Source organism: Somniosus microcephalus, unplaced genomic scaffold (genome assembly GCF_052327205.1).
Source record: "Somniosus microcephalus isolate GS21.2 unplaced genomic scaffold, FLI_Smic_1.0 unresolved_chr1, whole genome shotgun sequence".
NCBI lineage: Eukaryota > Metazoa > Chordata > Chondrichthyes > Squaliformes > Somniosidae > Somniosus > Somniosus microcephalus.
Window position 1 is genome coordinate 10,707,899 of NW_028225179.1, and position 26,359 is coordinate 10,734,257.

The following is a 26,359-nucleotide window of genomic DNA, read 5'->3' on the forward strand; positions in this document are numbered from 1 at the left end:
ACAATGAAGTAGTCACTGTTGTAATGTGGGAAAGAGCAGGGGAATTATCCCCAGTGTCCGAGCCAATGTTTATCCCTCAATCAACATAAAAAAATGATAGATTATCTGGTCATTATCACATTGTTGTTTGTGGGAGCTTGCTGTGCGCTAATTGACTGCCGCATTTCCTACATTATACAACAGTGACTACACTGCAAAAGTACTTCATTGACTGTAAAGCACTATGTGACGTCCGGTGGTGGTGAAGGGCGCTATACAAATGCAAGTCTTTCTTCCTTCACTGGTCTCACCAGCGACCTCTTCTGGCGGTTGGTTGATTGACAGACGAGAGTCGGCGCATGCGCACGCGGGACGGCCGTTTGGGCCGAGTCCGGCACTGCGACCCCTCCAGGTCACCAAGGGTAATAACCGCGCATGCCCAGAGGGGACCAAAACCCCTCCCCCACTCGGAGCTGCGCCTGCGTACTCGGATGCTGCCGGACGGAGTCGGCGCGGGGCCATTCCGGGGAAAGGACTTGGTGTCGGTTCCAGAGTCGCGATCGGTGACGCGAAGTGAGTTTTCTCCGCTCCGATTGGGTGGAGAATCGCGCGGGGTGGATCGGGAGAGAATAAAGAGAAATAGAAAAACCTCAGAGTCCGCGAGGACCCGGACCGAACGGCGGCACTTGGACGGTGCACGTGATCTCCTCGGGGAGACGTCACCCGGGCCCGCGGCCTGATTGACGGGAGCTTCCCACCAATAGGGAGCGAGCGGGGCGGGGCTGAAGGAGCGAGCCTGCGGCGGGTTCTCCAACTAATCGGGGAGCCCGAGGGGCGGGGCTTGCGGCACGCTGGGCGGGGCTAAAGGAGCGAGCCGGCGGCGGGTTCTCCAACCAATTGGGGAGCCCGAGGGGCGGGACTAGCGGCACCCAGTGGGCGGGGCTGGAGGAGCGGGCCGGCGGCGGGTCCTCCAAGCAATCGGGGAGCCCGAGGGGCGGGACTAGCGGCACCCAGTGGGCGGGGCTGGAGGAGCGAGCGGGCGGCGGGTCCTCCAACCAATCGGCGAGCCCGAGGGGCGGGACTAGCGGCACCCAGTGGGCGGGGCTGGAGGAGCGAGCGGGCGGCGGGTCCTCCAACCAATCGGCGAGTCCGAGGGGCGGGACTAGCGCCGGCTGATTGTCTGATCCGCAGGGCAGCGAGTTTCTGCAGTCCCTTGTCCGGGGCCAGGGGAGGCTGTGGGCCTTTATTCCCCGCATTGGACACAAGGCTCTTTGGCTCACAACACACTGACTCAGGTTTTAATAGAGACTTTTTAAATTCATCAATAAAAGCAGACAAACCTGTTCTGTGGAACAAACTTTCTAATATTTTATAGAATCATAGAATGGTTACAGCACAGAAGGAGGCCATTCAGCCCGTCGAGCCCGTGCCGGCTATCTGCAAGGCCACTTTAGCTAGTCCCACTCCCCGCCCTTTCCCTGTAACCCTGCAAATTTCTTTCCTTCAGGTACTCGAGGGGCCGAATGGCCAACTCCTGGTCCTATCTTCTATGTATCTATTATCCGAGGCGCAGGTAGGCCCCACAGTGGCAGCGGACCTGTGAGGAGCGGCGGTGGTGATATAAGGCGAGGTGGTGGAGCAGGTAAGCCCCACAGCAGCGGACCTGTGAGGAGCGGCGGCGGTGATATAAAGAGCGAGGCGACGGAGTTTATAGGGTGTCTGTAATTCTTGTGAGACTTCCTGTGTCCCTGATAACCATGTGTGCGGGAAGTGTATCCAGCTGCAGCTACTGACAGAGCGCATTGCGGCGCTGGAGCTGCGAGTGGATACATACTGGAGCATTCGCGATGCTGAGGACATCGTGGATAGCACGTTTAAGGAGTTGGTCACGCCGCAGGTAAAGGCTGCACAGGCAGGAAGAGAATGGTTGACCACCAGGCAGAGTAGTAGGCGCAGGCAGGTAGTGCAGGGGTCCCCTGTGACCATCCCCCTCTCAAACAGATATACCGCTTTGGATATTGTTGGGGAGGATGGCTTATCAGGGGAAGGCAGCAGCAGCCAACTTCCTGGCACCGTGGGTGGTTCTGCTGCACAGGATGGGAGGAAAAAGAGTGGGAGAGCTATAGTAATAAGGGATTCTATTGTAAGGGGAATAGATAGGCGTTTCTGCGGCCGCAAACGTGACTCCAGGATGGTATGTTGCCTCCCTGGTGCAAGGGTCAAGGATGTCTCAGGGCGGCTGCAGAACATTTTGGAAGGGGAGGGTGAACAGCCAGTTGTCATGGTGCATATAGGTACCAATGATATAGGTAAAAAATGGGATGAGGTCCTAAAAGCTGAATATAGGGAGTTAGGAGGTAAATTAAAAAATAGGACCTCCAAGGTAAGTAATCTCAGGATTGCTAGCAGTGCCACATGCTAATCAGCGTAGAAATAGAAGGACATTTCAGATGAATACATGGCTACAGGAATGGTGCAAGGGGGAGGGATTTAAATTCCTGGGACATTGGAACCATTTCTGGGGGAGGTGGGACCAGTACAAACCGGACGGTTTGCACCTGGGCAGGACTGGGACCGATGTCCTCGGGGGAGTGTTTGCTCGTGCTCTGGGGGAGGGTTAAACTAAAAAGACAGGAAGGAGAAAAAGAAAGGTGGCAGTCAGAGAAATCATGGGTTTAAAGCAAACATGGCCACAGTAAATAATAATTCTAAAAGGTGTAAGAGTGTTAAAAAAAAAAGCCTGAAGGCCTTGGCCTAGAAATTCAGTGGGTTGCGCCAGCCGCTAACGCCATAAAAGGGCTATATTTCCGGCGCTAGACACTTAGCGCCTGAACGCAGACCGATCTGCGCCGATGCCCAAATTCAGTTGACATTTAGCGCCGGCGCAAAGTGTTTGCGCCCGCTCAGGTGCGCGCGCAGCTTATGACGTCATATCGTCGCACAACGCTGTTTGTGCGCCCCAAACCAGAAATTCAGTGGCGCCCGCCCAATGTGGGCATGGCGCTGCTAAGAACTGTGAGGTGGAACGCAATAGAGGCCCTGTGGGCCTCGGGGAGCGCAAATTAAAGGGCACTTACACTGACCTATAAAGCCCAGCCATTTTGCTGCAATGACTTTACTGCTTTGGATTTCTGGACAGAGACCAAGGGACAGAGGTTACAGATTTGGGACAACATAGGAGAGGTATTTTTGGCTTCTGGCCAGTGCTTTGACATTTGATTCATTGTGATTTATCTGTTCTCCACTTTATTATGGGGGCTGTATGGGGGGCCAACCCTCAGATGCAGCATTATGTGCGAAGGGCTCGCAGACGCTGTGAGAGAGGGCCAGCCATGCCTAGATGCAGAGGGGCCATCAGGCGTCGGCAACGTAGGCCTTACCCACTCAGGCAATACCGGCAGCAGGTGTCCTATCTCACCATGACTGCGGCGCATTGTGTGAAGAGGCTGCGCTTCAGAAGGGAGGTGGTTGCAGAGATCTGCCAGCTGCTTCACACAGATCTGCGTCCACAGCTGATGTACAGGACGTCTCTCTCGGTGGAAGTGAAGGTCACGGTGGCTCTGAACTTTTATGCAAGCGGCTCCTTCCAAGCCGCTGCTGTGGACATAGCGAACATCTCCCAGTTCGCCGCGCATCGCTGCATCCGGCAGGTCACCGATGCACTTTACGCGAGGAGACACCAATTCATCTCCTTCCCCATGACCCGACAGAGGCAGGAGCAGCGTGCAGTCGGATTTGGCAGGATCGCGGGCTTCCCCATGGTGCAGGGCGCCATTGACTGCACGCATGTGGCTATGCGGGCACCTATCCACAATGCCGAGGATTACCGCAACCGGAAGGGCTACCATTCCCTAAATGTACAGCTGGTGTGTGACCACAGGCAGCGCATCCTAGCTGTCAATGCCCGCTTCCCAGGAAGCAGCCACGATGCATTTATCCTGCGCCAGACTACTGTGGCTGACATGTTCGAGGCACAGCCTCCACCAAGGGGATGGCTTATCGGGGACAAGGGCTACCCTTTGTGTACATGGCTCATGACCCCGCTCCGCGCGCCCAGGACCCCAGCGGAGGAGGCATACAACGAAAGCCATCAAGCCACAAGGAACATCATCGAGCAAACGGTAGGCGTCCTCAAGCAATGGTTCCGCTGCCTGGATCGGTCCGGAGGATCTCTTCAGTATTCGCCGGATAGAGTCTCCCAGTTCGTCGTCGTGTGCTGCATGCTGCACAACCTGGCTATCCGCAGGACTCAGGCACTGCCACCTGGCATTGCACCACCACCTCAGGAGGACGAGCAGGAGGAGGAGGAGGACCAGCCCAGGAGGGAGCGACAAGGGCCAAGGGCCGTCCGCCGGGGGCTTATTGATCGACACTTCTAGGCCCCCTGTCAGGGAATGGCCTCTGGCAATGAACGCACCTGAGGCAGCCGCTCCGCAAGCCCTCAGCCGGTTAACGCAACAACCACTTCAAACATGACACCTGGACATGCTGAATAAATCAAAAGCTTTATTTCACAAACTCAGGGCCCTTCCCACATGAAACAGAAAAACAGACAAGACCCCCAAAAAACAGTCAAAAACATCTGTCACTCCCAAAACCTGGGGAGGACTAACAAAACTTGCCCATCCAAGAGGCCTTCAACAGCGGCCTTACAAAAATAAGCCCCCCCCACAACAGAGACACCCCCATGAAAACAAAAAATGCCTTGATCCTCGGCCTTAACAAAATAATGCCCCCCACAACACAAGCCCCCCAATATAAAAGAAACCGCTCTCACCACACTCTAATGGGTGTTCTGAGAGGGCGAGTCCTTAGACAGGCTTCTCCGGCCCCTGGCCGACCTGCTGCTCCGCCTCAACCTGGGCCCTGCGGGTGTGGCGAGGCTGGGGGAAGGCTCATGAGGGCCACAAAACGTGTCGGCAGATGCCCTTGGGGGCCGGCCTAGACGAGGCCTGGCCCGGGAGGGGCCGGCTGCTGACTGCTGCAGCTGTGGCTGGGCAGCATCAGTCTTAGCAGCAGCTCGTCGCACCTTGGCTGGGGGAGTGGCAGTGTCGGCAGCACCATTGGGGGCAAGCTGGCTGATGGCAGGTGGGCGCTGCTCGCCAGAGACACTGGCACTCGGCCGGGCTGGCAGTGTAGCAAGCGCAGCAATGTGGGGGAGGCCAGACCACTGTGCTGCAGCAGGGCGGCGGGTGCCATGGCGATGCCTCCGTGCCACAGCGAGTGTGGCAGAAGTGAGTGCCCAAACTGCCCTGGTATGTGCCCGCATCAGCTCTGCCAGTGTGTGGACGGCACCACTCATCTCGCGAGTCGCGTCCTGCGCTGCCGCCAGTTGCTGCACACCCGCGTCCTGCGCTGCCGTGAGTTGCTGCACACCCCTGTCGTGCGCTGCGGCCAGTTGCTGGACACCCCTGTCGTGCGCTGCCGTGAGTTGTTCGAACCCCCTGGCCTGTGATTCCCCGAAAGCCACCACACTCTGAGCCAGGGACTCAATGGCGTGAGGCATCTGTTCGACCACCCCCATGAACTCTTGGTGGCGCCGCTCAGACGCCGCCGACATCTCATCGAGGACGCGCACCTCCTGGGCGAGGACCGTGTCCGGACTGGAGGGCGGACTCTCCCTCCGGGGAGAAGGCCGCCGAGCTGGCCGACCCTTCCCGCGTGCGTCGACCCCACTTGGGCCAGGTTCTGCCCTCCCCTCCAACACCTCCCCCGTCTGGGGAGAAGGCTGGCGTGCTGCCGGAGCCTTCCCACGTGCGTCCACCCTACTGGGACCAGCTTCGGCCCTCCCCTCCAACACCTCCCCCTGGCTCTCCTGCAGGCCAGACGTCTCCCCTCCATTGCCATCCCCTGGCGCGGAGGAGGGTTCCCCCGATGTGCCGCCTTCCTCCTGGTCCTCGACGTCCTCCTCCTCCAAGGGCCTGGCTCTCTGCGCTTCAGGGACCACCTCCTCCTCACCAGCTGAAAGCAGGAAGGCACAAGAGTAGCTTTAGAGTGAGGACAGGCCGTCAGCGAGGGAGGCCTGAGTGGTGCATTATGCGCATTTGTCGGTCAGTGGGGAAGGATGTAGATCAGAAGCGCGAGGGCAACGAGAGAGGTGCAACCGGTCATGTCCTTACCAGTGGGTACCAGTACAGGGTCCGCCTCGCCGATCGCGACAGGGCCAGTCACCCGGCCACGCATGAGTCGTGCCACGCTCTCCTCCAGATCAGTGAGCGCCTGGTACTCGGGACGGCCTCCACCAGTGACAGCCTGGCTCCTTACATTGCTCGCCAGCTTGGCCTGCAAGAGAAAGGACGGCCTCTAAGTACAGTGTGGTGCCCTGTCGCTGTGTGCACTGCCTCCCATGGTGGAATAGCTTGGCCAGTGTGGTGCCCTGTTGCTGGGTGCACTGCCTCCCATGGTCGAATAGCTTGGCCAGTGTGGTGCCCTGTTGCTGGGTGCACTGCCTCCCATGGTCGAATAGCTTGGCCAGTGTGGTGCCCTGTTGCTGGGTGCACTGCCTCCCATGGTCGAATAGCTTGGCCAGTGTGTTAAGTGCAGAAAGTGCTATTGATGAACATGCAAGTGCCATTGCTGCGGGTGGAGGGCTGCCCATTAGGCCTTTGAGGTCCCTTTGCCCATAATGTGAGGTGCACATGCAAGGATGAGGGGGACACTGGAAAGGGTACTCACCTTCACCATCCGAGTGAGGTCGTTGAACTTCTTGCGGCATTGGTCCGCACTCCTGGGGACATCACAGGTGGATGACACCCTGCGGGCGATTTTGCCCCAGGCTCTCCTGTACTGGCTCCTGGGAGCCTTCCTGCCACTGTCCGGGCACAGGATCTCTCTTCTCTTCTCCACACCATGAATGAGCACACTCAGAGCATGCTCTGAGAAGCGCTGCGCTCGCTCACGGGCCCTCTCCATTGCTCCAGGCGCTATTTTGGCACACCAGTAGTGCTGAGGCCTAGCTGCAGGGCTCCAGTATGCAGGGCGTGGCAGCAGTCAAAGTTGACCCTTCCCCCTTTAAGAGCTGGCCGGCGTCAGGGTGTCTGCTGTCAATCAAAACATGACCGCACCTGCGCTGCGCCCGGCTTCGGCGTTATTAGGCCGCATCGCCGGCTTAGCACCGGAACACAGCATTTCAACGCCAGTTTCAGCGCTCGGCCAAACTTAGGGCCAACTCTACTGAATTTCGGCGATGTGGCCTACACTTTCCGGCGGGCGCTAACTTTAGCGAGCGCCCGACTTTAGCGCCCCAAAAGTGTCCAGACTGAATTTCTAGGCCCTTGTGTCTTAATGCGAGGAGCATTCGTAATAAGGTGGATGAATTAGTTGCGCAACTAGAGGTAAACGGACATGATATGATTGGGATTACGGAAACATGGCGCCAGGGTGACCAAGGCTGGGAACTCAACATCCAGGGGTATTCAATATTCAGGAAAGACAGGCAATAAGGAAAAGGAGGTGGGGTAGCATTGCTGGTTAAAGAGGAGATTAACACAATTGAAAGGAAGGATATTAGCTCCGATGATGTGGAGTCTGTATGGGTACAACTGAGAAATACCAAGGGGCAGAAAATGTTAGTGGGAGTGGTGTACAGACCTGCAAACAGTAATGCGGAGGTTGGGGATGGCATTAAATGGGAAATTAGAGATGCGTGCAATAAGGGCACTGCAGTCATCATGGGTGACTTTAATCTACATATAGATTGGGCTAACCAAATTAGTAACCATACTTTGGAGGAGGAATTCCTGTAGTGTATACGGGATGGTTTCCTGGACCAATATGCCGAGCAACCAACTAGAGGTCAGGCCATCTTAGACTGGGTATTATGTAATGAGAAAGGATTAATTAGCAGTCTTGTTGTGCAAGGCCCCTTGGGTTGGAACGATCATAATATGATCGAATTCTTCATTAAGATGGAGAGTGAAGTAGTTGACTCAGAGACTAGGGTCCTGAATTTAAATAAAGGAGACTACGATGGTATGAGGTGCGAGTTGCGTAGGATTGATTGGGGAATGTCACTCAAAGGGTTGACGGTGGATAGGCAATGGCAAACATTCAAAGATCGCATGGATGAACTACAGAATTTGTTCATCCCTGTTTGGCATAAAAATAAAACAAAAAAGGTGACTCAACCATGGCTAACAAGGGAAATTAGGGATAGCATAAGATCCAATGAGAGGACATATAAATTGGCCAGAAAAAGTAGTAAACCTGAGGATTCGGAGCAGTTTAGGATTCAGCAAAGGAGGACAAAGGGATTAATTAAGAGGGGGAAAATAGAGTATGAGAGTAAGCTTGCAGGTAACATAAAAACTGACTGTAAAAGCTTTTACAGATATGTAAAAAGAAAAAGATTGGTGAAGCCAAGCGTAGGTCCCTTGCAGTCAGAATCGGGGGAATTTATAATGGGGAACAAAGAAATGGCAGACCAATTAAATACATACTTTGGTTCTGTCTTCATAAAGGAGGACACAAATAACCTCCCAGAGATGTCGGGGAACATAGGGTCTGATGAGAGGGAGGAACTGAAAGAAATCAGTATTTGTAGGGAAATGGTGTTAGGGAAATTGACGGGATCGAAGGCCGATAAATCCCCAGGGCCTGATAGTCTACATCCTAGGGTACTTAAGGAAGTGGCCCTAGTAATAGTAGATGCACTGCTGGTCATCTTCCACAATTCTATGGACTCTGGCACAGTTCCCATGATTGGCGGGTAGCTAATGTTACCCCACTATTCAAAAAAGGTGGTAGAGAGAAAACAGGGAATTACAGACCGGTAAGCCTGACATCGGTAGTGGGGAAAATGCTAGAGTCCATTATAAAAGATGTAATAGCAGAGCACTTGGAAAACAGTGACAGGATTGGACAAAGTCAACATGGATTTACAAAAGGTAAACCATGCTTGACTAATCTACTGGAATTTTTTGAGGATGTAACTGGTAGAATAGATAAAGGAGAACCAGTGGATGTGGTGTATTTGGACTTTCAGAAGGCTTTCGATAAGGTCCCATATAAGAGATTAGCGTGTAAATTAAGGCACATGGGATTGGGGGCAAGGTACTGACTTGGATAGATAACTGGTTGGCAGACAGGAAGCAAAGAGTTGGAATAAATGGGTCTTTTTCCGAGTGGCAGGCAGTGATCGGTCCTAGGACCCCAGCTATTCACAATATATATAAATCATCTAGACGAGGGAATTGATGTAATATCTCCAAGTTTGCAGACAATACGAAGCTGGGTGGGCGTGTGTGAGGAGTGTTAAGTCTGTGAGTTGTTCAAGTAATTAATACTCAGACTTAATCAGTAACAATAAAACAGGTCTTTACTGGTTGGAGGTAGGGACTACACTGAATACAAGATTACTGCACAGTGCTTATATACCGGTGTGTTCACCCCCGGTATTACGTCTACAGCAGCCTGAGAAAGTAGTACATCTCTTAAGGTGGAACAGGCTTAAGCTCTCTTAAGGTGGAACAGGTTACATACACAACACTCCTCCCTTCTTAGCTTTATAGTCATCCCCCCATTTAACATAACGTAATAACATATATACATATATAACTTCATGTTTAACGTAACATATCACAGATTCAGTCTCTGCGGAAAACAGTTCACAGATTCAATCTCTGTGGTGTAGTTGGTTCACGTTACTCATTCAATAGTCCTTTCATGGATTTAACAGCTTGAACTTCCGAACTGATTTGGCTCCGTTCGGAGGGACCACGTGTGTGATCTGGTAGAGGTGATAATGGTTCAGATGGGTCATCTTCTGTTTTTACTTTTCCTTTTCTGCTTCTTGGAGACTCTCTGGGCTCCATTGTCAGCTGCCACAGCTGCCAGCTGCATGCGCAGTTCCTCCTTCTCTTCCTCCTGTTTCCGTCGTATAGCCAGCTTCTCCCGATGTTCCGTAGACTTTTGGTGCTCCTCCATGATTTCTGCACTTTGGGAGTCGAAGTTACAAGCTGGGCAGGACAGGACATCGTAATATTCGGTGTCGTCCACCAGGTCATGGTAATATTCGGTGTCGTCCTGAGCTAGACCAGTGAGAGGGTCGTCTATTTCCTCCATACCCAGCTGGACGTTAGCCAGCTCTTGTTCCAAATCCAGACATCTTTCCTGAAGAGACTTCTTCATGTGTACCTCTGCATCCAGCTTTTTCTGGGCTTTCAGCAAGTCGTTTACTAGTGACCTCATTTGTGATTTTGCTACTTCAACTTCTTTTGGAGATTGATTGATCGGACTATTCAATCTCTCTACCGGAGCAGCTGTTTCAGCGGTCTGTTGTTCTACGTTGACGTGAGTCAGCGTACTTTTGGCATCCAAGGGCTGCTCTGTTGCAGTCATCTCAGTCTGTGTTGCCACCTCAGCTCTTCCAATAACCTTTGAGAGCTCCGAACCCCTTTCGTTTGAATATTGAAGTTCGTGTTCAAGTTTTTCCCATTTCAGAGTCCTGTCCTTCAGCATATGCAGGAGTTGGCTGACCGTTAACTCCTCTGACATCAGATGTTTTGTGTGCTCCTGCTCCATTTGCTCCAGCAGCTGCTTCTGTTGTCTTTCCAGATGTTCCCACTCTATATCAAAGAACTCTTTCGTCGCATTCATCTCTTGCTCAAAATGGCGAATCATTTGTTCTAATTGCTGTTGCAGTTTGAAATGGAGTTGAGTTCGAGCCCGGTGTCCCTCAGAAATGTGCATGTCAGTAGACTGGACAGACTCAGAATTCTCTATCTCAGTGGAATTCTGTGCTGAAACTTTGTCTTTTGCACACGGGTTGGTCTTACCATCATCAGTTCCAGAGTCTGGGCTGATTATCTGCACCGAGTTCTCACTCTTTATGGCTTTTAGCGAATGCCAGTCCATATTTATGTTTCTAAACCACTCCCGGCCTAGTAGTGGTGGACCTCCTTCCGGTAGCACATATAAGTCCATTATTTGACTTCCTTCGCCCTTGTTGGCCACTGCAACCTTTATTGTCCCGATGGGGTACACTCTCTGCCCCGTGTAGGTTGTCAATATAATCTCCGTATCCTGTAGGGGAATATGTTGGAATAACCTTCTGTAATCTTTCTTATTCATGACCGACAATGCCGATCCAGTGTCCAATTCCATTTTTACTTGGACTCCTTCTATTTGAAGAGTAACCCAAATTGTCTGGAGGTCTGCACCCTTACCAACGTTGAGTACCCTTAAGCTAACCAGTTCAATACTGCTTAAGCCAGCCAGTTCATTATTGCTAGCGTCTGAATCGGACTCCTGTTCGGCCACCTTGTGTACTTTTGCGTATTTTCCTTGCGGTGACTTCTTGTTGCTGGTCTTCTTCCCTGACCTGCATACTCTAGCTATGTGTCCAAGCCTACCACAAGTTCTACATTCTTGGTTTTTAAACCAACACTGGTTCTGATCATGCGTTGTCTTTCCACAACGATAACATTTGCCAGAACTCACACCCGATTTGTGTGCACTGAGCTCCGGTGACCGTAGCTGCATTACTGCCGTGCCTCTCGCTGCGGCTTCGTGTGCTGCTGCCATAGTGACCGCCTTCTCAAGCGTCAGCTCATTCTCCTCGAGCAGTCGCTTTTGTGTATCCTGTTTAAATAAACCACACACAAATTTGTCTCGTAGTGCATCTGTCAGTCCCGTTCCAAACTGGCAATATTTCGCTAATTTACGCAATTCCAGCAAATATTCAGCATTGCTTTCATGCTGTAGCTGCCTTCTGTCGTAAAATTTAAATCGTTCCGCTAGCATCAGCGGCGTGGGGTTTAGATGATCTTTCAGGACAGTAACAATCTCATTGAACGTCTTATCCGCCGGTTCATCTGGTGATAACAGGTGTTTCAATTGCCCGTATGTCTTCGCACCCATTAAATTTAATAATGTTAGAGCTTTATCTTGGTCACGAATTTTATTGGCCTTACAATAATTTTTTACTCTTTCACCATATATGGCCCAATCTTCAAGGTCACTATCAAAGGTGCTAATATTCCCGTGTTTAGGCATTGTAGATTTGCAATTTCTCAGATTTTATTTTCTTTACTTGTTATCAAAGATGGCGGCTTCCCGCTCTTGCCGTCGTCCTCCGCCCACAAAATGGCGGTTTTCCCGCGCTTGGCGGTCTTCACCCGTCCCCCGACGCCGTCTCCCTTCAGCCCCCGAGTGCGGCCCTTATCTTCGCCGCGATCGCCCGAGTGCGGCCCTTATCAGTGGATGCGATCGCTGGATCGCGAAGTGGCTCCCGACCGAAGCGGCTCTCGGCCCTTATCTTCTGTGCGATCGATAGCCCGCGCTGTGCACCGCGGCTCTCGCACCTTGAGCTTCTGCAGCCGCTGCGCCTTTCAGTCCGGGTGCGGCCCTTATCTCCTCCAACTTCCCCAGCCCTGTCTTTGCAGCCAACGCTGCTCGGCTTACCCACCACCGAGGTTGAAAAAGAAGCTGCAGGATGTCTTCTGTCCTCCAGTTTTCAGTCGCTGATGGAGGCTTCAGGGTCCTAATGCCTGTCGCTTCCAGTGGGGTGGTGAGATTTGAAACCTCTCTTCAACGTCCTGTCTGTGGACGAAGCCGCCGTGGAATAACTGCCGCAGGGTAAGAATCTGACTCGTCGCCAGTGTTAAGTCTGTGAGTTGTTCAAGTAATTAATACTCAGACTTAATCAGTAACAATAAAACAGGTCTTTACTGGTTGGAGGTAGGGACTACACTGAATACAAGATTACTGCACAGTGCTTATATACCGGTGTGTTCACCCCCGGTATTACGTCTACAGCAGCCTGAGAAAGTAGTACATCTCTTAAGGTGGAACAGGCTTAAGCTCTCTTAAGGTGGAACAGGTTACATACACAACAAGGAGGATGCCGAGAAACTCCAGTATGAGTTGGGCCAGTTGTGTGATTGGGCAGGAGCATGGCAGATGCAGTATAATGTGGATAAATGCGAGGTTATCCACTTTGGTGGCAAAAACAGGAAGGCAGATTATTATCTGAATGGCAATAGATTGGGAGAAGGGGAAGTGCAACGAGACCTGGGTGTCCTTGTGCACCAGTCGCTGAAGGTAAGCATGCAGGTGCAGCAGGCGGTTAAGAAGGCAAATGGTTGGTTGGCCTTCGTAGTGAGAGGGTTTGAGTACAGGAACAAGGATGTCTTGCTGCAGTTGTACAGGGCCTTGGTGAGACCACATCTTGAGTATTGTGTGCAGTTTTGATTGCCTTATCTGAGGAAGGATGTTCTTGCCATGGAGGGAGTGCAGCGAAGATTCACCAGACTGATACCTGGGATGGCAGGAATGATGTATGAGGAGAGATTGGGTCGATTGGGCTTATACTCGCTGGAGTTTAGAAGAATGAGAGGGGATCTCATTGAAACTTATAAAATTCTAACAGGACTAGACAGACTAGATGCAGGAAGGATGTTCCCGATGGCCGGGGAGTCCAGAACCAGGGCTCACAGTCTAAGGATAAGGGGTAAGCCATTTAGGACAGAGATGAGGAGGAATTTATTTACCCAGAGAGTGGTGAACCTGTGGAATTCTCTACCACAGAAGGCAGTTGAGGCCAATTCATTAAATATATTCAAGAAGGAGTTGGATATATTTCTTAAGGCTAAAGGGATCAAGGGATATGGGGAGAAGGCAGGGACCGGGTACTGAATTTGGATGATCAGCCATGATCTCATTGAATGGCGGAGCAGGCTCGAGGGGCTGAATGGCCTACTCCTGCTCCTATCTTCTATGTTTCTATGTAATTCCCTTTTGAAAGCCGTGATTGAATCTGCCTCCACCACCCTCTCAGGCAGTGCATTCCAGATCCTAACCACTCGCTGCATAAAAAAGTTTTCCCTCATGTCGCCTTTGGTTCTTCTGCCAATCACCTTAAATCTGTGTCCTCTGGTTCTCGACCCTTCCGCCAATGGGAACAGTTTCTACTCTGTCCAGACCCCTCATGATTTTGAACACCTCTATCAAATCTCCTCTCTACCTTCTCTGCTGTAAGCAGAACCACCCCAGCTTCTCGAGTCTCTCCACGTAACTGAAGTCCCTCATCCCTTATCCCTGGAACCATTCTTGTAAATCTTTTCTGCAATCTCTCTAAGGCCTTCACATCCTTCCTAAAGTGCGGTGCCCAGAATTGGACACAATACTCCAGTTGAGGCCGAACCAGTGTTTTATAAAGGTTGATCATAACCTCCTTGCTTTTGGACTCTCTGCCTCTATTTATTAAGCCCAGGATCCCGTATGCTTTTTTAACCACTTTCTCAACCTGCCCTGCCACCTTCAACGATTTGTGCACACATACCCCCAGGTCTCTCTGTTCATGCACACACTTTAGAATTGTACCCTTTAGTTTATATTGCCTCACTTGGTTCTTCCTGCCAAAATGTATCACTTTGCACTTTTCTGCGTTAAATTTCATCTGCCACATGTCCGCCCATTCCACCAGCCTGTCTATGTCTTCTTGAAATCTATCACTATCCTCCTCACTGTTCACTTTACTTCCACGTTTTCTGTCATCTGCAAATTTTGAAATTGTGCCCTGTACACTCAAGTCTAAGTTATTAATATATATCAAGTAAAGCAGTGGTCCTAGTACCGACCCCTGGGGAACACCACTGTATACCTTCCTCCAGTCCGAAACACAACCGTTCACCACTACTCTCTGTTTCCTGTCGCTTTGCCAATTTTGTATCCATGTTGCCACTGTCCCTTTTATTCCATGGGCTTCAGCTTTGCTGGCAAGCCTATTATGTGGCACTTGTTGAACGCCTTTTGGAAATCCATGTACACCACGTTAACCACATTGCCCTCATCAACCCTCTCTGTTACCTCATCAAAAACTCAATCAGAATCAGAGCAGCCGGGCCCGGCGGACATGCGGCCAGAGCCCCGGCACCAGGAAACCCAGGGTGCAGCGCCTCTCCCATCCGAGCCGCCGCTTACCGGTTTCTTCAGCCGATTCCACTGAGTCTGACTTGGGACAAACGACAGGAGCCAGGCTCCCAGAATGGCCCGCGGCCCCGGGGAGCGTGCGCACTCTCAGCGGGGAAATCAGCGCGTTGGATAGAGCGGTTTCTGGGGCACGGGGGATTGTTGGTGCTGCGGCCGCCATTAGTCAGCGGCTGTCGGGAAGAGTTTTATTGCAGGCTGATGGAAGGTAGGTCCCTGGCCGCCTGTGCAGGTCTTTTTGTTGCTTCATTGTTGAGGATGTAACTAGTAAAATAGATAAGGGAGAACCAGTGGATGTTGTGTATTTGGACTTTCAGAAGGCTTTCGATAAGGTCCCGCATAAGAGATTAGCGTGTAAAGTTAAGGCACCTGGGATTGGGGACAAGGTATTGGCTTGGATAGAGAACTGGTTGGCAGACAGAAAGCAAAGAGTTGGAATAAACGGGTCTTTTTCTAGTGGGGTACCGCAGGGATCGGTCCTTGGACCCCAGCTATTCACAATATATATTAATGATCTAGACAAGAGAACTAGATGTAATATCCCCAAATTTGCAGACGACACAAAGCTGGGTGGGTGGGTGTGCTGTGAGGAGGATGCCGAGAAACTACAGGATGATTTGGACAGGTTGGGTGATTGGGCAGAAGCATGGCAGATGCAATATAATGTGGATAAATGTGAGGTTATCCACTTTGGTGGCAAAAACAGGAAGGCAGATTATTATCTGAATGGCAATAGACTGGGAGAAGGGGAAGTGCAACGAGACCTGGGTGTCCTTGTGCACCAGCCGCTGAAGGTAAGCATGCAGGTGCAGCAGGCGGTTAAGAAGGCAAATGGTATGTTGGCCTTCGTAGCGAGAGGGTTTGAGTGCAGGAACAAGGATGTCTTGCTGCAGTTGTACAGGGCCTTGGTGAGACCACATCTTGAGTATTGTGTGCAGTTTTGGTCACCTTATCTGAGGAAGGATGTTCTTGCTGTGGAAGGAGTTCAATGAAGATTCACCAGGCTGATACCTGGGATGGCAGGAATGACGTATGAGGAGAGATTGGGTCGATTGGGCTTGTACTCACTGGAGTTTAGAGGAATGAGAGGGGATCTCATTGAAACTTATAAAGTTCTGACAGGACTGGACAGACTAGATGCAGGAAGGATGTTCCCAATGGTCGGGGAGTCCAGAACCAGGGGTCACAGTCTAAGGATACGGGGTAAGCCATTTAGGACAGAAATGAGGAGGAATTTCTCCACCCAGAGAGTGGTGAACCTGTGGAATTCTCTACCACAGAAGGCAGTAGAGGCCAATACATTAAATATATTCAAGAAGGAGTTGGATATATTTCTTAAAGCTAAAGGGATCAAGGGATATGGGGAGAAAGCAGGGACCGGGTACTGAATTTGGATAATCTGCCATGATCGCATTGAATGGTGGAGCAGGCTCGAGGGGCCGAATGGCCTACTCCTGCTCCTATCTTCTATGTTTCTATGTTTCAGTTTGAGCTGGAGTGGAGATGGAGGAGAAGCTGCTGGGTTTAACCCCCAGTACTTCTGAGCCCAGGAGGACCCAACAATTTCCAATGTGAGACTGTCAAGGGAGGTGGATTCTAGGGGAGATTAGGTTGTTACACAGACACTGTCCGTACAATGTAAAAGAGTATTGTTTTAGGAACAAGTATTTCTGTACAGGCTTTTAATCCAGTTTACATCTACAGATTTGTTTTAGTTCATTCTTGGGATGTGGGCGTAGCTCGCAAGAGCAGCAAATATTGCCAATCCCCAGTTTCCCGTTGAGAAGGGGGTGGTGAGTCACCTTCTTGAACTACTGCAGTCCGTGTGGTGAAGGTATTCCCACAATGTTGTTCGGTAAGGAGTTCCAGGATTATGACCCAGCAACGATGAATATATCTGAGTCAGGATGGTGTGTGACTTGGAGGGGAACTTGGAGGTGATGGTGCTCCCATACAACAGCTGCCCTTGTCCTTCTAGGTGGTGGAGGTTGTGGGTTAGGGATGTTCTGGTCGAGTTGCAGATGTATAAAGTTCCTTTCCGTCGCCCCCTCCCCCTCCCCCTCCCACCTCTCTTTCCTTCTCTCCTCCCATAGAGGCCAGAGTCTTGTGTAGGCCCAGACCAGGTAGCGGATTCCCTTCCCTGAAGGACATCAGTGAACCAGTTGGGTTTTTATGTCAATCCGGCAGCTTGCATGGTCACTTTTTTCTAGTGCCGGCCCCACAATTGACCAGATTCATTGAGCTCAATTTCACAACCTGCCTTTGTTTTCTTGTGGGTTGTCTCTCACGCTCCCTGTTTTATATTAATTTTACAGGGCACTGAAAGGGGAGGATTTACAGATAGTAAGCTCAAACCAAACATCACTTCAAAATCTGACAGAGTCACTCGACTCATCGAATCTGAATATCATCGGCCTCTGAACATGGAAGCAAAAAGCACCGTTCATCGCAGGGAGAAACCGTACACGTGTTCTGTGTGTGGACGAGGCTTCAGCCACCCCTCTGGCCTATCGAGACACAAGCGCATTCACACCGGGGAGAGGCCGTTCACCTGCTCTGAGTGTGGGAAGGGATTCACTCAGTCATCCAACCTGCTGATACACCAGCGTGTTCACACCGGGGAGAGGCCGTTCACCTGCTCTGAGTGTGGGATGGGATTCACTCAGTCATCCAAACTGCTGATACACCAGCGAGTTCACACTGATGAGAGGCCGTTCACCTGCTCTGAGTGTGGGAAGGGATTCACTCAGTCATCCAACCTGCTGATACACCAGCGTGTTCACACCGGGGAGAGGCTGTTCACCTGCTCTGAGTGTGGGAAGGGATTCACTCAGTCATCTGACCTTCAGACACACCAGCGTGTTCACACCGGGGAGAGGCCGTTCACCTGCTCTGAGTGTGGGAAGGGATTCACTAATTCATCCAACCTACTGAGACACCAGCGAGTTCACACTGGGGAGAGGCCGTTCACCTGCTCTGTGTGTGGGAAGGAATTCACTGAGTCATCCAACCTGCTGAATCATCAGCGAGTTCACACTGATGAGAGACCATTTAAATGCTCAGTCTGTGGGAAGTGCTATAAAACTTCCTGGGATCTGACGTACCACCAGCGAGTTCACACTGACGAGAAACCGTTCAGGTGCTCTCACTGCGGGACTGGGTTCAGGCAGTCATCTGAGCTCACTATGCACCAGCGCACTCATACTGGGGAGAGGCCATTCACCTGCTCCATGTGTGGGAAGGGATTCACTCAGTCATCCGACCTGCTGAGACACCAGCGAGTTCACACTGACGAGAGACCTTTCAGGTGCTCTCACTGTGGGACTGGGTTCAGGCGATCATCTGAGCTCACTGTACACCAGCGCACTCACACTGGGGAGAGGCTGTTCATTTGCTCTGAGTGTGGGAAGGGATTCACTCAGTCATCCCACCTGCTGAGACACCAGCGAGTTCACAAGTGACTGCAGGGGGTGGATTCTGTTGTTGTTGCTGCTGTTAATCACATCCAGGACTGAACCATGTTCATTCTGACAATTGGGGATTGTTTCTGCTGATGTTAATAACTCCGGGAACTTGGCTGGAGTTTAATATTCTGGATATATGTCCAATAAATCAACTTTGTTTTAAACACATTGTTGTAGATTTTTGTCTTTCCCACCTGACTGTTTAGCATCACCTGGCTGGAGCTCAGAAAGGACAATCTGGGGGAGGATCGTACGGTGGGAACAGAACTCCAGCCTGGACACAGTCCTTCAGGGCCACACTGAGAGGGGCAAACGGCACTTTGGTCTTTCTCATCTCTCTTCACTGACAGCAAAGTCCCCGTACGGGTTAATCTCGAGGCGTGTGAGAAACGTGTCCCAGCCGCTCTCTGCCATGGTTCAGGGCTCCTAGGCACGGAACAGAAGGCTCCTTTAGGAATGTACCCCAGTGCTTTTTTTTTAATGGCCTTATTAACCTGCGTTGCTACTTTTAGTGATTTGTGTATCTGTATCCCTGGATCCCTCTGCTCCTCCAGCCCATTTGGACTCTTAGGAGGAAATTCGGTGGCGCCCCCTTTGGGTCGCTAATGTCACCGGGGCTAATTTTAGCCCCCTGAAAAAGTTAGCGCCCCTGCGAATTAAATTCAGCGGTAGTGCCCCAAGCAGGAGGCGGGGTGCTATTGGAAGCACTCCCCTCCCTCTTGAGGCACTACCAGTGAATTTCACGGTGCTTCGTGTAACAGCGCCACGCCCGTCGGCACATAGCACCGTGTCATAGCAGACCTCCCTCCCTGATTAAAGGGGAGGGGCCTAGCACTGCGCACACTGGGGCCCTGCATGGCGATGACGTAATTGCCGGCGGTGCAGTGCCACGGGGCGCTACCACCACCGCTAACCTCCCGCTGAATATCACAGGAGGCACAAAGCAACCCAATTTCACCCCCTTGTCCAAGTAGTGAGTGGCCTCCTTATTCTTCCCACCAGAACACACCACCTCACACTGATCTATAGTGAAATTCATTAACACACCACCTCACACTGATCTATAGTGAAATTCATTAACACACCACCTCATACTGATCTACAGTGAAATTCATTAACACACCACCTCACACTGATCTATAGTGAAATTCATTTGCCAATTACATGCCCATTCTGAAATTTATTAATGTCTTCTTGCATTTGTCTTCCTCAATATTAACTCTACCTCCCAATTTGGTGTAATTGACAAACTTTGAAATTGTTTTTCTGATTCCCGAGTCCAAATCGTTTATGAACAAAAGTGGCCCCAGCACCAATCCCTGCGGAACACCATTTCCCACCTTTTGCCAGTCTGAGTAGCTATTCCCAATCCCTACTCTTTGTTTTGTAACCAGCTTGCTATCCATAAACTGTATGTAAGATCGACAAGATGATCAAGGTCACGCCGTGTGGAGTGAAGGGCCAGGCAGCAGAATGGATGGAAAGCTGGCTACAAAACAGAAATCAGAGTGTTGGAGTTAAGGGAAGTTTGTTGCGATCTTTCCATCCATTCTGCTGCCTGACCTTTGACTCCACATGGCCTGACCGTGGTTATCTTGTAGACCGTACACACTGCAGACAGTGCACCAGTGGTGGAGGGGCTGGATATTGAGCCCTGGGGCAGGGGCGCCCCTGACAGGGTTACAGACCCTTCAGCCACTGGAAAAACATGGAGAGCTGAGCTTGGCAGCATTAGTCCTGTTTTGTCTCCTTTGGAGACCAGGTGTACAAGCAGAGTTAGTGCAGTCTTCACAGCAACCGTAATAAAATTGTTACAGTTGTGAAGGAACTTTGTGTCAGTTCACTGGACCACAAACAAAGTATGTGTGTCGATTATTGTCTGACTGCGTTACTGTGACATTTTAAAGGTGCTATATAAAGGTAAGTTGTGACTAGTCTGAGTTTACGGTGTGTAAATGCTGCCCTTCTCACAGCCTGTAAAAGGAGTTTGCAAAAGCCATCACTGTGAGTCCAGGATAGAAATTGACAAGATTCTCTTCACCTGGTTCCTGGCCAAGGGGGCTGCGCATGCGCCCTGCTGCCCCCTGAGCCTCTCAAGATGGCGGCCGTTACCCCGGGCCTGTCCCCGGGAGAAAGCTCCGCAGCTGCCGCCACGCTCGGGGCAAACACCCGGCTCTTGTTCGGGGCCTGAGGCCCACCCCGGGTGTGTGTGAAGTGGATAATGTTGAGTGTTTTAATAATGGGGCCTGGGGCCGCACTCGGGGTGTGAGCAGCCCGCGTCCCCCTGGGCTTCATTTTTAAAAAAATCAAACATATTTATTTAAATATGGTGGTACTTGTTACAACTCATCAATTACATAATAAATCCATTACATTCATTAGCCGCAATAAAACAAAGCCTTAAAAACAGCTTTAGGGTTAACAGTATAAATGCAGTGGTAAATTTTACAGCTAAACCAATAATATTAACAGTACAGGTACCCATAGTGAAGAACAATTTTATGCCAGTCCTATTGGCAATCTGGTAACTCTTCGTTTTCGCTTGGTATTACCTGTTGTCCTTTTTTTTACATTCAAGTACAACAGTGCTTATATAACTCATGAATTACATAGTAAATCTGTTACATTCATTGACCACAATAAAAAGGATAAAGCCTCAAAAAACAGCTTTATGGTCAACAATATAAATACAATAATACATTTTTACAAGTAAATCAATAATGTTTACAGTACAAACTGCCACTATTTAATAAACCAAGAAAAGAAAGTCCTACTGGCATCGCTCAATCATTCGGTCATTCATTCCTCCGTTTGTTCGTTCGCTCAAGCGTAAATTCCATTGTGCAGGTTTGCGTGTCATTTGTCTACCTGCGCGCATGTGTGCATTCGTTCATCTGTCCAGACAGGCCTCACGCTCACCCAATAGGGTGCCCACTTTCATCCTAGGGAGCGAGGACCCCTCATTCGATCGAACGTAAGTTCCATTGTGTATGCGTGCATAAGTATCATTTGTCTACCTGCGTGCATGCGTTCGTTCATCCGTCCGGCAAGCCTCACGCTCACCAAGCGGGCCTTCATCCTGGGGAGCGAGGACCCCTCATTCGGTCGCACGTAAGTTCCATTGTGTGTGCGTGCGTATTATTTGTGTCCGCATCCATGCGTTCACTTGAGCCTTCGTTCGTTCGATTAAGGAAGGCTTTAACACTAAATAACACCACGATATACAAAGTCCCATAACCATATCAGAAATCAATTAAAACTTCAAGTAAACTACTTTTAACCAGAACCCGAAACTTCTTCAACAAAACAAGTAAATACCAGTTCTACGCCAGTCCTATTGGCACTCTAATAACTCCTCATTTTCACTTGATGTTATCTAACCATATAATGGGCCAGAAATTCCAGAACGGGGCTTGCAGCGCGTGCAAGCCCCGTATTTGCACTTACCCCGCGCTCCTGCCGATCAGCTCCAGGGACGCCTGCACTTCCAGAAATTGAAACAAGAATCCCGGGCAGCGTATGACGTCACGCCGCCCAGGAGCGCAGCCAGCGCGGATCCAGGAGCGTGCAGTGTAAGTGAGACACGCCCCTTAAGGTCTCATTGTAGCAGGACACGCCCCCAATCGCTCCAAGCAGCTGCACAGGACTTTGGAGTTACACAGCTGCAGGGAAAGTAAGTTATCTGCTATTTTATGAATGTTTTGTGAACTTTTGTAAAATTTTAAAAACATTTAAATGATTTTGATGACTCTTACATAGTTTTAAAGACAATTGGAGCTATTTAAGCAATTTTTAAAGCCTTGAAAACATTCTATTAATTCTTTGCAGTTAATTAGCAAAGTGAAATGGCTGGAATTAGCACAATTAACGTGATTAAAAGTCAGAACTTCACTGATGATGACCTCAGCAATCTCCTCAACGAGGTGGAGGCAAGGCGCCTGCGCATCATTGGGAATGAGCAGTCGAGAGCTCCGCGAAAAGTTCAGACGGCAGCGTGGTCGGAAGTTGCAGAAGCGGTCAGCGCGACCTCCACCATTCCACATACAGCGGAACAATGCCGCAAGAAATTAAGTGACATTCTCCGATCTGTCAGGGTTTGTGCAGCTATAACTAAAGTGTACTGTAACATTGCTTAGAATTTAAGTTAGCCAGATCTATAAAGGCTTTCTTTTACAGCAGTCAATTTACTTCTTGGTAAAGTCACCTGAGGTAGCAATAAAACTTTATGGCTTTGGGGCCATCTCAAGGATACCTAATGTTCTGTTATCTTGATTGCATTGCTAGTAGCTGTAAAACTTCAATGAAAGATGTAAAGAAACACCCAGGCCAGTCTTCAAAGCCTTCGCTGTCCCATGTCAGAAATGCAGCTGTGTGATTCTCTTATTTATGCTGCAATTTCAGAGTAAAAGTGCTCACAACTCCAGGGAACGCACACTCACAGGAGGTGGTGTTGCTATGCTGAGGGTTTTGACCGAACATGAGGAATGGGTGCAGCAGATGTACGAATTTGCTAGCAATCGCCCCGCGGATGCATCTGAAACAGGCATTTCTGACCCTCAATGTGAGTTGGCCTGGGCAGCCATATGTTAAATAAGGTTCGGTGTGTGCTGAATATCTGTGATGTGGCACATCGTGTTTTACTTTAGCAAATGTTTTCTGCTTCCTTCCCACAGCTGGACCGAGTACCTCTCACACACGGGATGAGCAGTGCGTGGAGTCAGCGGCCACAGAGGGCATTGGGGAAGGTTTTTCTGATGCAATGGCAGCAGTTACTGAGGTGGCTGAGGTGGTTGAGGAACAGGTGCAACCTGTCCTATGTCAGCAAGTGCAGCAGGAGTGTACAGACCCTGTGTCGGTGGCCACTATCTCACCATCTCCTGGCCCTTGTGGTTCTGAGCTAGTCAATGGTGACTGTAGCTCCACAGGCAGACACCAAATGGGCACTTCAGTGCAGGTGGGAGTAGCTGAGGCACAGCAGCACCTGCAAGAGGACCAGCAAGATATTGCAGGTTTAAGCCAATTGCTGACCTCTCTCACTGAGAAGGAAGTAGATGATAGAGACCATTTCAGGCAGGGAATGGAGAACGTTGGCATTACACTAAATCAGATATCATCGCAGTTTGGGGTGCTTAATGATAATTATCTTACAAAGATATCGCAGTTGGATAATTCTATTCATCAGATATCTTCACATTTGGGGATACTTAATGAAACAATGATTGCAATGCTTAATTCGCTTGTATGTAACACTACTGGCATAACGCTGATTCCAGCACAAATGCCCTCCCCAGGTCACAGTGCAGAGCCACTGTGGTCCCAGGAGCAAGCAGCTGCGCCAGTCTTGATGCAGGGCAGCGTAGAAATGCCTCAGCATCAACCCTTTCCTCAAGCCGCTGCTGAAGAGCAGGATCAATCTGACAGGGCCATTGCAAGTAGATCTGGAGGGCTCCAGTCACGGGTACTGAAAAGGCGCAGGAAACGTTAGAGTGTCACTTTCAGCTCACTCACTCTGCCACCTTCAACCCTCTGTCACACAGGCCAGTTGGCAAATCGTTAAATTGTTAGATTTTTCACTTTATTTAAATGTTAAATTTTTAATTACATATTTAAATTCAAGTGTTTTTTTATGAAGGAAAGGACACCCAGTAAGCAATGTTGAAAGAATTTAAACATTTATTTAACTTCAAAAACTTTTTCAACAAATGTTACAAAACTGTGAAATAGCTAGTTTGCACTTTGAATGTTTGTATTGCAGTAAGGAGGTAAAAATTACTGTAAAATGTTTACACTTTATTTTTTAAAAGTTACCATTTTGCACGTTTGAAAACGTTGAAAGAGGTAGTTAGCATCTTTATTTTTGTTATATCACTACGAATCAAACACAAATAGTTAAACCTGTTTACAAAGTGATTTAAAAACTGTTAACATTAACATTTTTAAATTGCATTAAGTAGGTCATTAACATCCTTGAACGAAGAAAGACAAGTAACGACGAATTCTTTCCAGTTACACTTCCTCACTGTTCCTGTCCATAAATTTTTTTTTACGTTCATAAAGGTTACTTAAAATTTACAAGTTATTCACTTTATACATTGAAACTGAATGTGAAAAGTTTTTTATTATGCAATAAAAGGTCAATGTTGCACTTTATTATGTGTCTGCTTCTGTCTTTGCCTTGCGGGGGGAGGGTTAGGTACAGGGCATAACTACCGCGTGAAGGTGTTGGCTACCAGCACTTCGCGAGCAGCCTTACATTTGGTGGCACTTGGTTCCTCTCCATGAGGCCTGGCAGCATGCACATTGCCATCGCCTTCATCCTCCACTTCAAGAGGCAGCTGTTCCTCATTGTTAAGGGTCAGTCCTTCCTGCAGGGCAAGGTTGTGCAAAGCACAACAGGCCAGCACAATCCTTGACACTTTCTGGTGAGAGTACTGCAAGGTCCCCCCTGACCTATCCAGGCACCGGAAGCGTGATTTCAGAACTCCTATTGTCCTCTCCACCACTTGACGTGTAGTCACGTGTGCACGGTTGTATCTCTCCTGAGATTGATTAATGGTATTGCGGTAGGGGGTCATCAGCCATGGTTTTAGCGGGTAGCCCTTGTCACCCAGTATCCATGCAGATCCTGTAGGCAATTTCTTTAGAGCATCATACAATTTAGAGTTCCGGAGGACAAAGGAGTCATGATTACTTCCCCGGTGTCCAGAATTAACGTTTAGGATCCTCAGGTGCGCATCACATAATATCATTACATTCAATGAATGATACCCCTTCCTGTTAATGAATGTCACAGGTGCATCCTTGGGTGACTTCAATGCAATATGTGTTCCATCGACGGCCCCAATCACTTTGGGGAATCCAGCAATGCGATAGAAAGCTAAGGCCATCTCCTTCTGATGTCGAGTTGACAAGTCATAATGAGTGAAATCTGAAATCCTACGGCAAATGGCTGCTGTGACCTGGTGAATGCAGACCCTCGCAGCATTCTTGGAGATGTTGCTTATGTCACCGGTGCCTGCTTGAAATGATCCACTTGCAAAGAAGTTCAATGCTGTGGTTACCTTCATGTTCACTGACAAGGCAGTGTGGATCTTCGAGCGTGGCTACAAGTCTGCCTTCAACATGTCACATAGTCGACCAATTGCCTCTTTACTGAAGCGCAGCCGCCTGATACACAACTCCTCGGACAGCATTTCAAATGATCGCCTCTCCCTGTAAACTCTGTTTGGTGGGTAGTTGTTCTTTCTGATCAGGAGACGTTCCTGGTTCCACAATCTTCCACGTTGTTCCCTAGCATTCCTATTTCTTTGCAGCAAATGCAGAAGTAGCATCAGGGCTAAATTTCTACAACAGGGCATTTTCCTCGCTAACAGGACGACTCCTCACACAGACGTACCTGTACGGAGTAAATGGAAATAGTTGTTACACTTCTTTTAATAAACTGAGTGCCTATAACATCAACTCTGGCTATGCCAGGAAGCATGCTTTTACGGCTTGCAAACACATCCTTCCCGCCTGATGAGTATCACAGACCTACATCTTATTCACTGAAAGGAAAACATACAGAAATGCACATCCTAAATGGAAAATATGCAGACATACAATCATACATACATAATTACTAAATATTACTGATGACTATTTCATTCTGTAAGCATTTCATTATTTTAAAAATACATTTAACATTTTATGAAAAAAAATTCAATGAGGCCTTGCCCACAGCCACAACAATTGCTCGTTCTAAGTACAGTACTGCAAAACCGTTTTAAACAAAAAAAAAAAGTTTTAACTTACCTCAGCCTTTCTTAAAATAAGTTTCCTCCCTTTCCCAAACAGAAATAGAAGACTTTCAGAAGCTCCAGGATAAAATGTTTCTTCCTCCGCAGCCAATGAACCACTTTACACTTGCTTTTTTTACGTGTAAGTTCTGAGGACTTACCCTCACGGATTTCATGAATGAAATCCACGAAGTTCACTGCGCAAGCGCT

At 49.5% G+C, this 26,359-nt stretch overlaps 2 protein-coding genes across 2 annotated transcripts; both read left to right on the forward strand.

The window, feature by feature from the left end:
- Window positions 1–465: 465 nt before the first annotated feature.
- On the forward strand, window positions 466–18,493 carry LOC147093422 (uncharacterized). The gene is made up of 3 exons (XM_085974319.1): window positions 466–552; window positions 1,487–1,621; window positions 17,223–18,493. Exon 3 carries the CDS (start codon window positions 17,331–17,333, stop codon window positions 18,366–18,368), a length of 1,038 nt encoding a protein of 345 aa, XP_085830445.1. The 5' UTR covers window positions 466–552; window positions 1,487–1,621; window positions 17,223–17,330; the 3' UTR covers window positions 18,369–18,493.
- Window positions 18,494–22,405: 3,912 nt separating this feature from the next.
- On the forward strand, window positions 22,406–24,521 carry LOC147093423 (uncharacterized). Its single transcript, XM_085974320.1, has 2 exons — window positions 22,406–22,932; window positions 23,045–24,521. The coding sequence occupies exons 1-2, from the start codon at window positions 22,758–22,760 to the stop codon at window positions 23,854–23,856; spliced, it is 987 nt and encodes a 328-aa protein (XP_085830446.1). The 5' UTR covers window positions 22,406–22,757; the 3' UTR covers window positions 23,857–24,521.
- Window positions 24,522–26,359: the final 1,838 nt, after the last annotated feature.